General features: G+C 39.8%; 1 protein-coding gene across 9 annotated transcripts in view; it reads left to right on the plus strand.

The window, feature by feature from the left end:
- CCDC83 (coiled-coil domain containing 83) overlaps positions 1–13,153 on the plus strand; it is a 152,952-nt gene that overhangs the window by 43,135 nt on the left and 96,664 nt on the right. For 8 of the 9 annotated variants that reach the window (XM_054523620.2, XM_054523613.2, XM_054523615.2 and 5 more), the window contains 1 exon segment: positions 12,413–12,535. In XM_054523620.2, the coding sequence (XP_054379595.1) occupies positions 12,441–12,535 (95 nt within the window). In that variant the 5' untranslated portion in view covers positions 12,413–12,440. 9 annotated transcript variants of the gene reach the window in all.

The raw sequence follows: 13,153 nt of genomic DNA on the forward strand, positions 1-13,153 counted from the left end.
TTCACAGGTTCAGTGGTACCTCAGCCCATGACAGAAAAGCAGCAGCTATATTGAAGGGCAAAGAGGAACTGTTGTTTGAATTTTCCTGAGAGCCTGACTTAGTGCTGGGCCTTCTCTTCCACCTCATAACAATGAGGTTGGTACTTTTAGTCTCTGTTTTATAGGAGTTAGAATAGACTATTAAGGGACAACTGAGAAAGGACAGAGAATTGATAGCCAGAGGTTGAGAGGGGCCATAAAAACATAAAAGCAAGCATAGATCTGCTACCACTTTGTAACAAGATAATTCCTATCACAACCCTGGCTCAAAAAGAGAATAATTTGGTCCATAATGTTTATGTTAAAAAAAAAAAAAAAAAGCAGGAAGGTGGGTAAATAAAAATCTTGGTGCCTTAAAAAAAAAACCAAAAAAAAAAAAAACCCTAGGAATACAGCTTACCAAGAAGGTAAACGAGTTCTACAATGAGAATTTCAAAACACTGCTGAAATAAATCAGAGATGAACACAAACAAATGGAAAAACATTCAATGTCATTTTTCATGGAATTAAACAAAACTATTCTAAAATTCATATGGAACCAGAACAGAGCCCTAATCACCAAATCAACCCCAAACAATAAGAGCAAAGCCAGGGGAATCACACTACCCAACTTCAAACTATATTACGAGGCTACAGTAACCCAAACAACATGGTACTGTTACAAAAAGAGACATATAAACTAATGGAACAGGTTAAAGGACCCAGAAATAAAGCCACACACCTACAACTACTGGTTTCGTGACAGAGTCGATGATAACAAACAATGGGGAAAGAAATCCCTATTCAATAAATTGTGCTGGGATAACTGGCTAGCCATATGTGGAAGACTGAAACTGGACCCATTCCTTTTACCACATACAAAAATTAACTCAAGATGAATTAAATACTTCAATGTAAGACCTAAAACAATAAACACTCTAGAAGAAAACCTAGGAAATACCATTCTGGACATTGGCCTTGGCAACGAATTTATGACTAAATCCCCAAAAGCAACTGCAACAACAACAAAAAATAGACAAGTGGGACTAATTAAAGAGCTTCTGCACAGCAAAAGAAACTATCAACAGAGTAAACAGACAACCTGCAGAATGGGAGAAAATATTCACAAGCCATGCATCCGACAAAGGTCTAATATCCAGAATCGATAAGGAACTTAATTCAGCAAACAAAAAGCAAATAACCCCATTTAAAAATAAGAGAAGGACAGGCCGGGTGTGGTGGCTCCCGCCTGTAATCCCAGCACTTTGGGAGGCTGAGGCAGTCAGATCACGAGCTCAGGAGATGGAGATAGTCCTGGCTAACACGGTGAAACCCCGCCTCTACTAAAAATACAAAATAAATAAATAAATAAATTAGCCGGGCATGGTGGCACACGCCCGTAGTCCCAGCTGCTTGGGAGGCTGAGGCAGGAGAATCACTTGAACCCGGGAGGCAAAGGTTGCAGTGAGCTGAGATTGCGCCACTGCACTCCAGCCTGGGCAACAGAGTGAGACTCTGTCTCAAAAAAAAAAAAAAGGCAAAGAACATGAACAGATACTTTTCAAAAGAAAACAAACATGTGGCCAACAAATATATGAAAAAATGCTCATCATCACTAATCATTAGATAAATGCAGATCAAAACCACGATAAGATACTATCACACAGGGGGAGGAGCCAAGATGGCCGAATAGGAACAGCTCCGGTCTACAGCTCCCAGCGCGAGCGACGCAGAAGACGGGTGATTTCTGCATTTCCATCTGAGGTACCGTGTTCATCTCACTAGGGAGTGCCAGACAGTGGGCGCAGGTCAGTGGGTGAGTGCACCGTGCGCCAGCCGAAGCAGGGGCGAGGCATTGCCTCACTCGGGAAGCGCAAGGGGTCAGGGAGTTCCCTTTCCAGGGGTGACAGACGGCACCTGGAAAATCGGGCCACTCCCACCCGAATACTGTGCTTTTCCGACAGGCTTAGGAAATGGTGCCCCAGGAGAGTATAGCCTGCACCTGGCTCAGAGGGTCCTACGCCCACGGAGTCTCCCTGATTGCTAGCACAGCAGTCTGAGATCAAACAGCAAGTCGGCAGCGAGGCTGGGGGAGGGGCGCCCGCCATTGCCCAGGCTCGCTTCGGTAAACAAAGCAGCCTGGAAGCTTGAACTGGGTGGAGCCCACCACAGCTCAAGGAGGCCTGCCTGCCTCTGTAGGCTCCACCTCTGGGGGCAGGGCACAGACAAACAAAAAGACAGCAGTAACCTCTGCAGACTTAAATGTCCCTGTCTGACAGCTTTGAGGAGAGCAGTGGTTCTCCCAGCACGCAGCTGGAGATCTGAGAACGAGCTGACTGCCTCCTCAAGTGGGTCCCTGACCCCTGACCCCCGAGCAGCCTAACTGGGAGGCAACCCCCAGCAGGGGCAGACTGACACCTCACACGGCCGGCCAGGTACTCCAACAGACCTGCAGCTGAGGGTCCTGTCTGTTAGAAGGAAAACTAACAGAAAGGATATCCACACCAAAAACCCATCTGTACTTCACCATCATCAAAGACCAAAAGTAGATAAAACCACAAAGATGGGGAAAAAACAGAGCAGAAAAACTGGAAACTCTAAAAAGCAGAGTACCTCTCCTCCTCCAAAGGAACGCAGTTCCTCACCAGCAATGGAACAAAGCTGGACGGAGAATGACTTTGACGAGCTGAGAGAAGAAGGCTTCAGACGATCAAATTACTCCGAGCTACGGGAGGATATTCAAACCAAAGGCAAAGAAGTTGAAAACTTTGAAAAAAATTTAGAAGAATGTATAACTAGAATAACCAATACAGAGAAGTGCTTAAAGGAGCTGATGGAGCTGAAAACCAAGGCTCGAGAACTACGTGAAGAATGCAGAAGCCTCAGGAGCCGATGCGATCAAATGGAAGAAAGGGTATCAGCCCTGGAAGATGAAATGAATGAAATGAAGCGAGAAGGGAAGTTTAGAGAAAAAAGAATAAAAAGAAACGAGCAAAGCCTTCAAGAAATGTGGGACTATGTGAAAAGACCAAATCTACATCTGATTGGTGTACCTGAAAGTGACGGGGAGAATGGAAACAAGTTGGAAAACACTCTGCAGGATATTATCCAGGAGAACTTCCCCAATCTAGCAAGGCAGGCCAACATTCAGATTCAGGAAATACAGAGAACGCCACAAAGATACTCCTCGAGAAGAGCAACTCCAAGACACATAATTGTCAGATTCACCAAAGTTGAAATGAAGGAAAAAATGTTAAGGGCAGCCAGAGAGAAAGGTCGAGTTACCATCAAAGGGAAGCCCATCAGACTAACAGCGGATCTCTCGGCAGAAATCCTACAAGCCAGAAGAGAGTGGGGGCCAGTATTCAACATTCTTAAAGAAAAGAATTTTCAACCCAGAATTTCATATCCTGCCAAACTAAGCTTCATAAGTGAAGGAGAAATAAAATACTTTACAGACAAGCAAATGCTGAGAGATTTTGTCACCACCAAGCCTGCCCTAAAAGAGCTCCTGAAGGAAGCGCTAAACATGGAAAGGCACAACCGGTACCAGCCACTGCAAAATCATACCGAAATGTAAAGACCATCGAGACTAGGAAGAGACTGCATCAACTAACGAGCAACATAACCAGCTAACATCATAATGACAGGATCAGATTCACACATAACAATATTAACTCTAAATGTAAATGGACTAAATGCTCCAATTAAAAGACACAGACTGGCAAATAGGATAAAGACTCAAGACCCATCAGTGTGCTGTATTCAGGAAACCCATCTCACATGCAGAGACACACATAGGCTCAGAATAAAAGGATGGAGGAAGATCTACCAAGCAAATGGAAAACAAAAAAAGGCAGGGTTTGCAATCCTAGTCTCTGATAAAACAGACTTTAAACCAACAAGGATCAAAAGAGACAAAGAAGGCCATTACATAATGGTAAAGGGATTAATTCAACAAGAAGAGCTAACTATCCTAAATATATATGCACCCAATACAGGAGCACCCAGATTCATAAAGCAAGTCCTCAGTGACCTACAAAGAGACTTAGACTCCCACACATTAATAATGGGAGACTTTAACACCCCACTGTCAACATTAGACAGATCAATGAGACAGAAAGTCAACAAGGATACCCAGGAATTGAACTCAGCTCTGCACCAAGCGGACCTAATAGACATCTACAGAACTCTCCACCCCAAATCAACAGAATATACATTTTTTTCAGCACCACACCACACCTATTCCAAAATTGACCATATACTTGGAAGTAAAGCTCTCCTCAATAAATGTAAAAGAGCAGAAATTATAACAAACTCTCTCTCAGATCACAGTGCAATCAAGCTAGAACTCAGGATTAAGAATCTCACTCAAAACCGCTCAACTATGTGGAAACTGAACAACCTGCTCCTGAATGACTACTGGGTACATAACGAAATGAAGGCAGAAATAAAGATGTTCTTTGAAACCAACGAGAACCAAGACACAACATACCAGAATCTCTGGGATGCATTCAAAGCAGTGTGTAGAGGGAAATTTATAGCACTAAATGCCCACAAGAGAAAGCAGGAAAGATCCAAAATTGACACCATAACATCACAATTAAAAGAACTAGAAAAGCAAGAGCAAACACATTCAAAAGCTAGCAGAAGGCAAGAAATAACTAAAATCAGAGCAGAACTGAAGGAAATAGAGACACAAAAAACCCTTCAAAAAATTAATGAATCCAGGAGCTGGTTTTTTGAAAGGATCAACAAAATTGATAGACCGCTAGCAAGATTAATAAAGAAAAAAAGAGAGAAGAATCAAATAGATGCAATAAAAAATGATAAAGGGGATATCACCACCGATCCCACAGAAATACAAACTACCATCAGGGAATATTACAAACACCTCTACGCAAATAAACTAGAAAATCTAGAAGAAATGGATAAATTCCTCAACACATACACCCTCCCAAGACTAAACCAGGAAGAAGTTGAATCTCTGAATAGACCAATAACAGGAGCTGAAATTGTAGCAATAATCAATAGCTTACCAACCAAAAAAAGTCCAGGACCAGATGGGTTCACAGCCGAATTCTACCAGAGGTACAAGGAGGAGCTGGTACCATTCCTTCTGAAACTATTCCAATCAATAGAAAAAGAGGGAATCCTCCCTAACTCATTTTATGAGGCCAGCATCATCCTGATACCAAAGCCTGGCAGAGACACAACAAAAAAAGAGAATTTTAGACCAATATCCTTGATGAACATTGATGCAAAAATCCTCAATAAAATACTGGCAAACAGAATCCAGCAGCACATCAAAAAGCTTATCCACCATGATCAAGTGGGCTTCATCCCTGGGATGCAAGGCTGGTTCAATATACGCAAATCAATAAATGTAATCCAGCATATAAACAGAACCAAAGACAAAAACCACATGATTATCTCAATAGATGCAGAAAAAGGCCTTTGACAAAATTCAACAACCCTTCATGCTAAAAACTCTCAATAAATTAGGTATTGATGGGATGTATCTCAAAATAATAAGAGCTATTTATGACAAACCCACAGCCAATATCATACTGAATGGGCAAAAACTGGAAGCATTCCCTTTGAAAACTGGCACAAGACAGGGATGCCCTCTCTCACCACTTCTATTCAACATAGTGTTGGAAGTTCTGGCCAGGGCAATTAGGCAAGAGAAGGAAATCAAGGGTATTCAATTAGGAAAAGAGGAAGTCAAATTGTCCCTGTTTGCAGATGACATGATAGTATATCTAGAAAACCCCATTGTCTCAGCCCAAAATCTCCTTAAGCTGATAAGCAGCTTCAGCAAAGTCTCAGGATACAAAATCAATGTACAAAAATCACAAGCATTCTTATACATCAGTAACAGACAAACAGAGAGCCAAATCATGAGTGAACTCCCATTCACAATTGCTTCAAAGAGAATAAAATACCTAGGAATCCAACTTACAAGGGATGTGAAAGACCTCTTCAAGGAGAACTACAAACCACTGCTCAAGGAAATAAAAGAGGATACAAACAAATGGAAGAACATTCCATGCTCATGGGTAGGAAGAATCAATATCATGAAAATGGCCATCCTTCCCAAGGTAATTTACAGATTCAATGCCATCCCCATCAAGTTACCAATGACTTTCTTCACAGAATTGGAAAAAACTACTTTAAAGTTCATATGGAACCAAAAAAGAGCCCGCATCGCCAAGTCAATCCTAAGCCAAAAGAACAAAGCTGGAGGCATCACACTACCTGACTTCAAACTATACTACAAGGCTACAGTAACCAAAACAGCATGGTACTGGTACCAAAACAGAGATATAGATCAATGGAACAGAACAGAGCCGTCAGAAATAATGCCACATATCTACAACTATCTGATCTTTGACAAACCTGAGAAAAACAAGCAATGGGGAAAGGATTCCCTATTTAATAAATGGTGCTGGGAAAACTGGCTAGCCATATGTAGAAAGCTGAAACTGGATCCCTTCCTTACACCTTATACAAAAATCAATTCAAGATGGATTAAAGACTTAAATGTTAGACCTAAAACCATAAAAACCCTAGAAGAAAACCTAGGCATTACCATTCAGGACATAGGCATGGGCAAGGACTTCATGTCTAAAACACCAAAAGCAATGGCAACAAAAGCCAAAATTGACAAATGGGATCTAATTAAACTCAAGAGCTTCTGCACAGCAAAGGAAACTACCATCAGAGTGAACAGGCAACCTACAAAATGGGAGAAAATTTTCGCAACCTACTCATCTGACAAAGGGCTAATATCCAGAATCTACAATGAACTCCAACAAATTTACAAGAAAAAAACAAACAACCCCATCAAAAAGTGGGCGAAGGACATGAACAGACACTTCTCAAAAGAAGACATTTATGCAGCCAAAAAACACCTGAAAAAATGCTCACCATCACTGGCCATCAGAGAAATGCAAATCAAAACCACAATGAGATACCATCTCACACCAGTTAGAATGGCAATCATTAAAAAGTCAGGAAACAACAGGTGCTGGAGAGGATGTGGAGAAATAGGAACACTTTTACACTGTTGGTGGGACTGTAAACTAGTTCAACCCTTGTGGAAGTCAGTGTGGCGATTCCTCAGGGATCTAGAACTAGAAATTCCATTCGACCCAGCCATCCCATTACTGGGTATATACCCAAAGGACTATAAATCATGCTGCTATAAAGACACATGCACACGTATGTTTATTGCAGCATTATTCACAATAGCAAAGACTTGGAACCAACCCAAATGTCCAACAATGATAGACTGGATTAAGAAAATGTGGCACATATACACCATGGAATACTATGCAGCCATAAAAAATGATGAGTTCATGTCCTTTGTAGGGACATGGATGAAATTGGAAATCATCATTCTCAGTAAACTATCGCAAGAACAAAAAACCAAACACCGCATATTCTCACTCATAGGTGGGAATTGAACAATGAGAACACATGGACACAGGAAGGGGAACATCACACTTCGGGGACTGTTGTGGGGTGGGGGGAGGGGGGAGGGATAGCATTGGGAGATATACCTAATGCTAGATGACAAGTTGGTGGGTGCAGCGCACCAGCATGGCACATGTATACATATGTAACTTACCTGCACGTTGCGCACATGTACCATAGAGCCTAAAGTATAATAATAATAATAATAATAATAATAATAATAATAATAATAATAATAAAAAGAAAAAAAAGATACTATCGCACAGGAATCACAATGGCAATTATTAAAAAGACAAAAAACAACAGATGCTGGTGAGGTTTAGCAGAAAAGGGAACACTTATACACTGCTGGTGGGAGTATTAAAGAACATGTGGCAAGCAGTGTGAAGATTTCTCAAAGAACTTAAAACAGAAATACCATTCAACCCAGCAATCTCACTACTGGATATATACCCTAAGGAAAAATAAATCATTCTGTGAAACAGACACATGGACTCATGTTCATCACAGCACTGTTCACAGTAGCAAAGACATAGAATCAACCAAGATGCTAATCAGTGGTGGACTAGATAAGGAAAATGTGGTACACATACACCATGGAATGCTACACAGCCATAAAAAGAACAAAATCGTATCCTTTGCAGCAACATGGATGCAGCTGGAGGCCATTATTCTAAGCAAACTAATGCAAGAACCCAAAAGCAATACTCCATGTTCTCATTATAAGTGGAAGCTAAGCACTGAATAAACATGAACACAAAGTTGGGAAAAATAGACACTGTCTATTACAAGCCATAAATTTTGAAAAAAAAAAAGTACAAATTGTGGGGCCACAAGGCGAGGTTATTTATCACTAGTTAGGACAATAAGAAGAGGCTCCTCAAGATGAATTTAAATATTAAAGGATACAACATCTGTTTTTGAATTCCCAAGATGAGGGTTTATAGAAGTAGTTAGGTGTCACTAGCATTAAAGGAATTGTATTTTGTTGAAGATGAGTACCATGAATGGTTTTGAATATGTATTTCAGCTTTGCAATTAACATTATAGTGAGGTATGTGCCTTCTAAGTTAGATTGCTCTTTAATAAGGCTTTTGGAAGTACTGCATTACTACTACTACTATTACTTTTATTAGCCTTACAGCTTATAGCTGAGAATCCAGTATAATTTGGGAACTGCAGTTCAAAACCATGCAGTTAATGGCTCAGTTTCTAGCTAGTTAATGGCTGAGCCACAACTAGACTTCAAGACTCCTAGCACCCAAATAGAGATCTTTTATATCATGCACTCATGCCTTGATGGAATCTTATTCTGAACTTCTGTCATTGCTAATGCTGTTAAGTAAATATCTTTCATTTTAATCTACATTTTATGTAAAACATTAGCTATCAAACCTCAAGCTCCATTTTATATGTCCAGAAAGGTATTAGGGCAGAACTGCCATCCCTCCCAGCCTCCACAGAATTAGGAAAGGAGTCATTGGGAGGCTTCTGGATATTCACGCCTTCACAAAGTCATGAAAATAGTCATTTTGGGCCAAGTGCGGTGGCTCATGCCTGTAATCCTAGCACTTTGGGAGGCCAAGGTGGGTGGATCCCTTGAGCTCAGGAGTTCAAGACTATCCTGAGAAACATGGCAAAACCCCCTCTCTACAAAAAATCAAAAAATTAGCCAGGCATGGTGGCATGCGCCTGTAATCCCAGCTACTCTGGAGGTGATGCGGGAGGATGATTTGCACCTGGGAGGCAGAAGTTGTAATGAGCCTGCATTTTTAGCTTGGGCAACAGAGCTAGACCCTGTCTCATTTTAAAAAAAAAGAAAAGAAAAGAAAAAAAAAGAGAGTCATTTATTTTAAGCTTTCTAGATACTGAGCCAGGATGCTGAGATAGTGCAGGAAGGGATACACTGTGTGTTCTATAGGTAACTTTGCAGAGCCAAAGCAGCATGGGATGATAGTACATATGAAAAAAATGATTGTGATATGTCCATTTTTAGTAAATAAACTTCTGGCTTTTCACTGAGAGGAGTTTGGGAAATATTTATTGCAAGATTTTATGACAGAAAATGATGGAGTAGATTCTGGAAAGGTTGGCTGGAGTCCTGAGTCTTTCAAACCCAGGATGCTCACCTGTCCTTACATCACAGTGTATGTTTTAGAGACCTCAGACACAGTCAGGAGAGGAAAACACACATGGCCACAAAAGGGAGGTCACATGCTGGGTGAAGATCTCCCTAGCATTATCTGCATGATTTTGCAATGAATTTTAAAGCTGCTCATTTTTTTAAAGTTCTGCTGCAGTGTGCTTCTGTCTTCCTATCTGTCTGAGAAGGGTCCTGCCTCATCTGTACTTTATAATTGGGGGCCAGGTAAAGCACCATGCAGAGAGCAGGCATTGAATAGATGTTTGTAGTTACTGACAGATTTGACGTCTATTTGTCAGATATTCTAAGTGTAACCTTCCTGGAAGATAATTGCATTTACTTTGTGAATATTTTTCTAGGATTCTCACCCTTTACTGAGAGAAATCTTCTGGGTGGTCAGGAACTGTGAATCCTTGTAAATGTTTATGAAAGTCCCATGGTTTATAGCACATTATCAAATGCAAAAATAGATGTTGAGGTACTATCATTAGCCCATTGGAAAAATGCAGCTATTAAGCAGACAGTCCAATTGGCTTACTAATTTTCTTAAAGTGTGTGAAACAATGAATCTTAATAGAGTTTATGTATAAAGCATTTGTGCTTTAATGGGTCCACATTTTCACTCATATTTTATTAAAATCCTTTGCCATAAGCTGCAGTTAGGTAAGTAATTATATATTAGTCAGAGAGTTAAAAACATAAAAGCCAGGTAACTAAGGTAATTGAGCAGGATGAGATCATTTTTCCTCCAGCACCAGATGGGTACCACAGGTAAAAACCGTAACACTTGATCTCTTCCATATGACTTAGAAAGAGATTAATGTTGACATTGGTTTTAACTTTTAAATAAAATATTTTATAGTAAAAATTATTACTAAATAGTAAGTTATTGTTTTAAAATGATACATTTGTCAGTATGCTTTTTGTGCAACAGCCAAGTTTAAAATTCTAATTCTAAAATGGAAAATAATATAAAAATTCAACTCTGCATCTGAAACAAAGAGTAATCTTCTCTTAGCTGATAATTTTCTGTGAACTGTGGTGGTATCATGATGACACCTTTTGGTGGGAGCCTATTAAATTATTCTCAATACTTTCATATTTGAGAAGACACTACTTAATGTACTAATGTATTAGATCTTTTTGTTGTGTCATCTGTGTGCTTTTCAGTTGGAAAGTATTGTGGTATATTTGCATTCATGTATATGCTCAAATTGGCATACAGAGTAGTGCAAACTTGGTTAGAAAAGTCACAGACATAAAGACAGCCTCACTGGAAGTCTGAGTGTGCAGGCAGCATGTCTACAGAGAAAAAGCGTGTTTTCATTTTAACAAGTTTTTCCACTTTGGAGCTGAATGGTCTAGAAAGATTTATGTGGATTGCCAATTCAGTGATCCAAATCAATGAAGGTTGACAACAGCAAACCTTATGGATTAGTCTTTCCACACATCATCATACTTGCAGAAGGCAGCCATTCTATGCTTTAGTTACCGAGAATTTGAAGAAGCTTGACCTGGAGCAACAACTGAAGGGAAAGAGGAAGGGGCACTATACAGAGATAGAGCTAGAGATATATGCCCTTTTTCTATATCTCAGACACTATGCTAGGTGCTTTAAATATTAGCTTATTTAATCCTTACAATAGCTCTTAGAGTAGAATTGTTATCCTTCTCCCTTGACAGATGATGAAACTGAAGTTCTTCAAAAAGATTAAGTAACCTATTCAGGGTCACACAGATAATAGTGATAGATCTAGGATTAAAGCCCATGTCTACCTGATTCGTTCATGCATCCACTCGTGTTTATTTGACAAGCATTTATTGTGTGTCTATTGTGCTTAGTGAGGAAATACAGTAGTGCACAAGAATTACATCAACCCCACCCTCATGAGAGTTTCCAGCCACTTAAATAAGTACAAAGGTTATATTTTATGCTTTCTACCACACTTAACTACTGATACGTTTATTTAAGGCTAGATACTTATTCTTTTAAGATCAGTGGAAATTAAAAGATAAAAATGTGTTAAGGAAGACTATAATCTGAAAAGTCTACTTTAGTACCCAAACCAAACCTATGAAAGTACTCCTGCTTACTATAAACATCTGTGAACAGTGGGTTTTGATTTTCCCTTTTAAAAGGTATTTTTGATTTTTTATTATTAGGTATGAAACCAATTAATAGCTGATGAGCAGTTATTAATACATTATTATTATTCACATTTAAAATCTCAACCATTTTAAAAGTACTTCAATGTGTGCTTTTATTTGCTGTTTATAACAACCCTGCCCAAACCTAATTTTTTTGGATCCTGATTCTAATTCTTAAGTCTTTTGGATCCTAGCTTCTTCATGCTCATAGAAAATTGTAGTTTTGTTTTCATTTTCTTTGAAAAATTAATAGACATTCAATTAATGTCTCTCTGCCAAACACTGTGGAGAAATAAAATTATTGAAAAAGCTCAGTTCTTTGCTTTTAAAAGACCTAGATAGGGGCAACAGATATAGATGAATAACATAAGAGAGAGAGTCTCCTAGAAAGTTTTGGGTGGAGGGAATGCTATACATGGGCTAAACATGGAATTTACCAGAATCAAGAATCCAGTCATTTCATGATGTTCCACCATTGTGGTGAATGTTAGATCTGGGGACATGGAAGCAATCAGGATAGAAAGCCAGTATTAAGTCCCAGAGGTACCTTATCTAGAGTAGACAAAAGTAGGGAGGCAAAGATGGAATTTTTCACTTTTCCTATGTCTCTTTTCTAAACAGGTATATTTCTTAATAGCTAACCAGCACAATGGAAAACGCAGGGAAAGCAAATAAAAAGGATACAAATGATGGGCCACCAAAAGAAATTAAATTGCCTACCAGTGAAGCACTTCTAGACTATCAGTAAGTTTTTATTCTGAAATCTGAAAGTTGCCATAGATAAAAGGCAGTCATTGTTAAGACTCATATAACTGCAAATGCAAACAATACATGCAGCAGCTGCCAAAAGAATAGAGGTGGGGGCCGGGCGCGGTGGCTCACGCCTGTAATCCCAGCACTTTGGGAGGCCGAGGCGAGCGGATCACAAGGTCAGGAGATCGAGACCATCCTGGCTAATGCGGTGAAACCCCATCCCTACTAAAAATACAAAAAATTAGCCGGGCGAAGTGGTGGGCGCCTGTAGTCCCAGCTACTCGGGAGGCTGAGGCAGGAGAATGGTGTGAACCCGGGAGGCGGAGCTTGCAGTGAGCCAAGATCGCGCCACTGCACTCCAGCCTGGGCGACAGAGCGAGACTCCGTCTCAAAAAAAAAAAAAAAAAAAGAATAGAGGTGGGTTTGGAGGCCTAATTGCACTCTTGTGCTATGCACATATCTTTAAAGGTTTTTGAAACTTTGAATATAACATAGTCCAAGTAGTAGCTATGACTACTTAGACTATATTATGAAATGAAATGAGAGCTGCTATGAAACAGCTTTCATTGATGTACTATTGGCTCCCTCAGTTGTTTATTGGTTACTCTC

Source organism: Pongo abelii, chromosome 9, assembly GCF_028885655.2.
Source record: "Pongo abelii isolate AG06213 chromosome 9, NHGRI_mPonAbe1-v2.0_pri, whole genome shotgun sequence".
NCBI lineage: Eukaryota > Metazoa > Chordata > Mammalia > Primates > Hominidae > Pongo > Pongo abelii.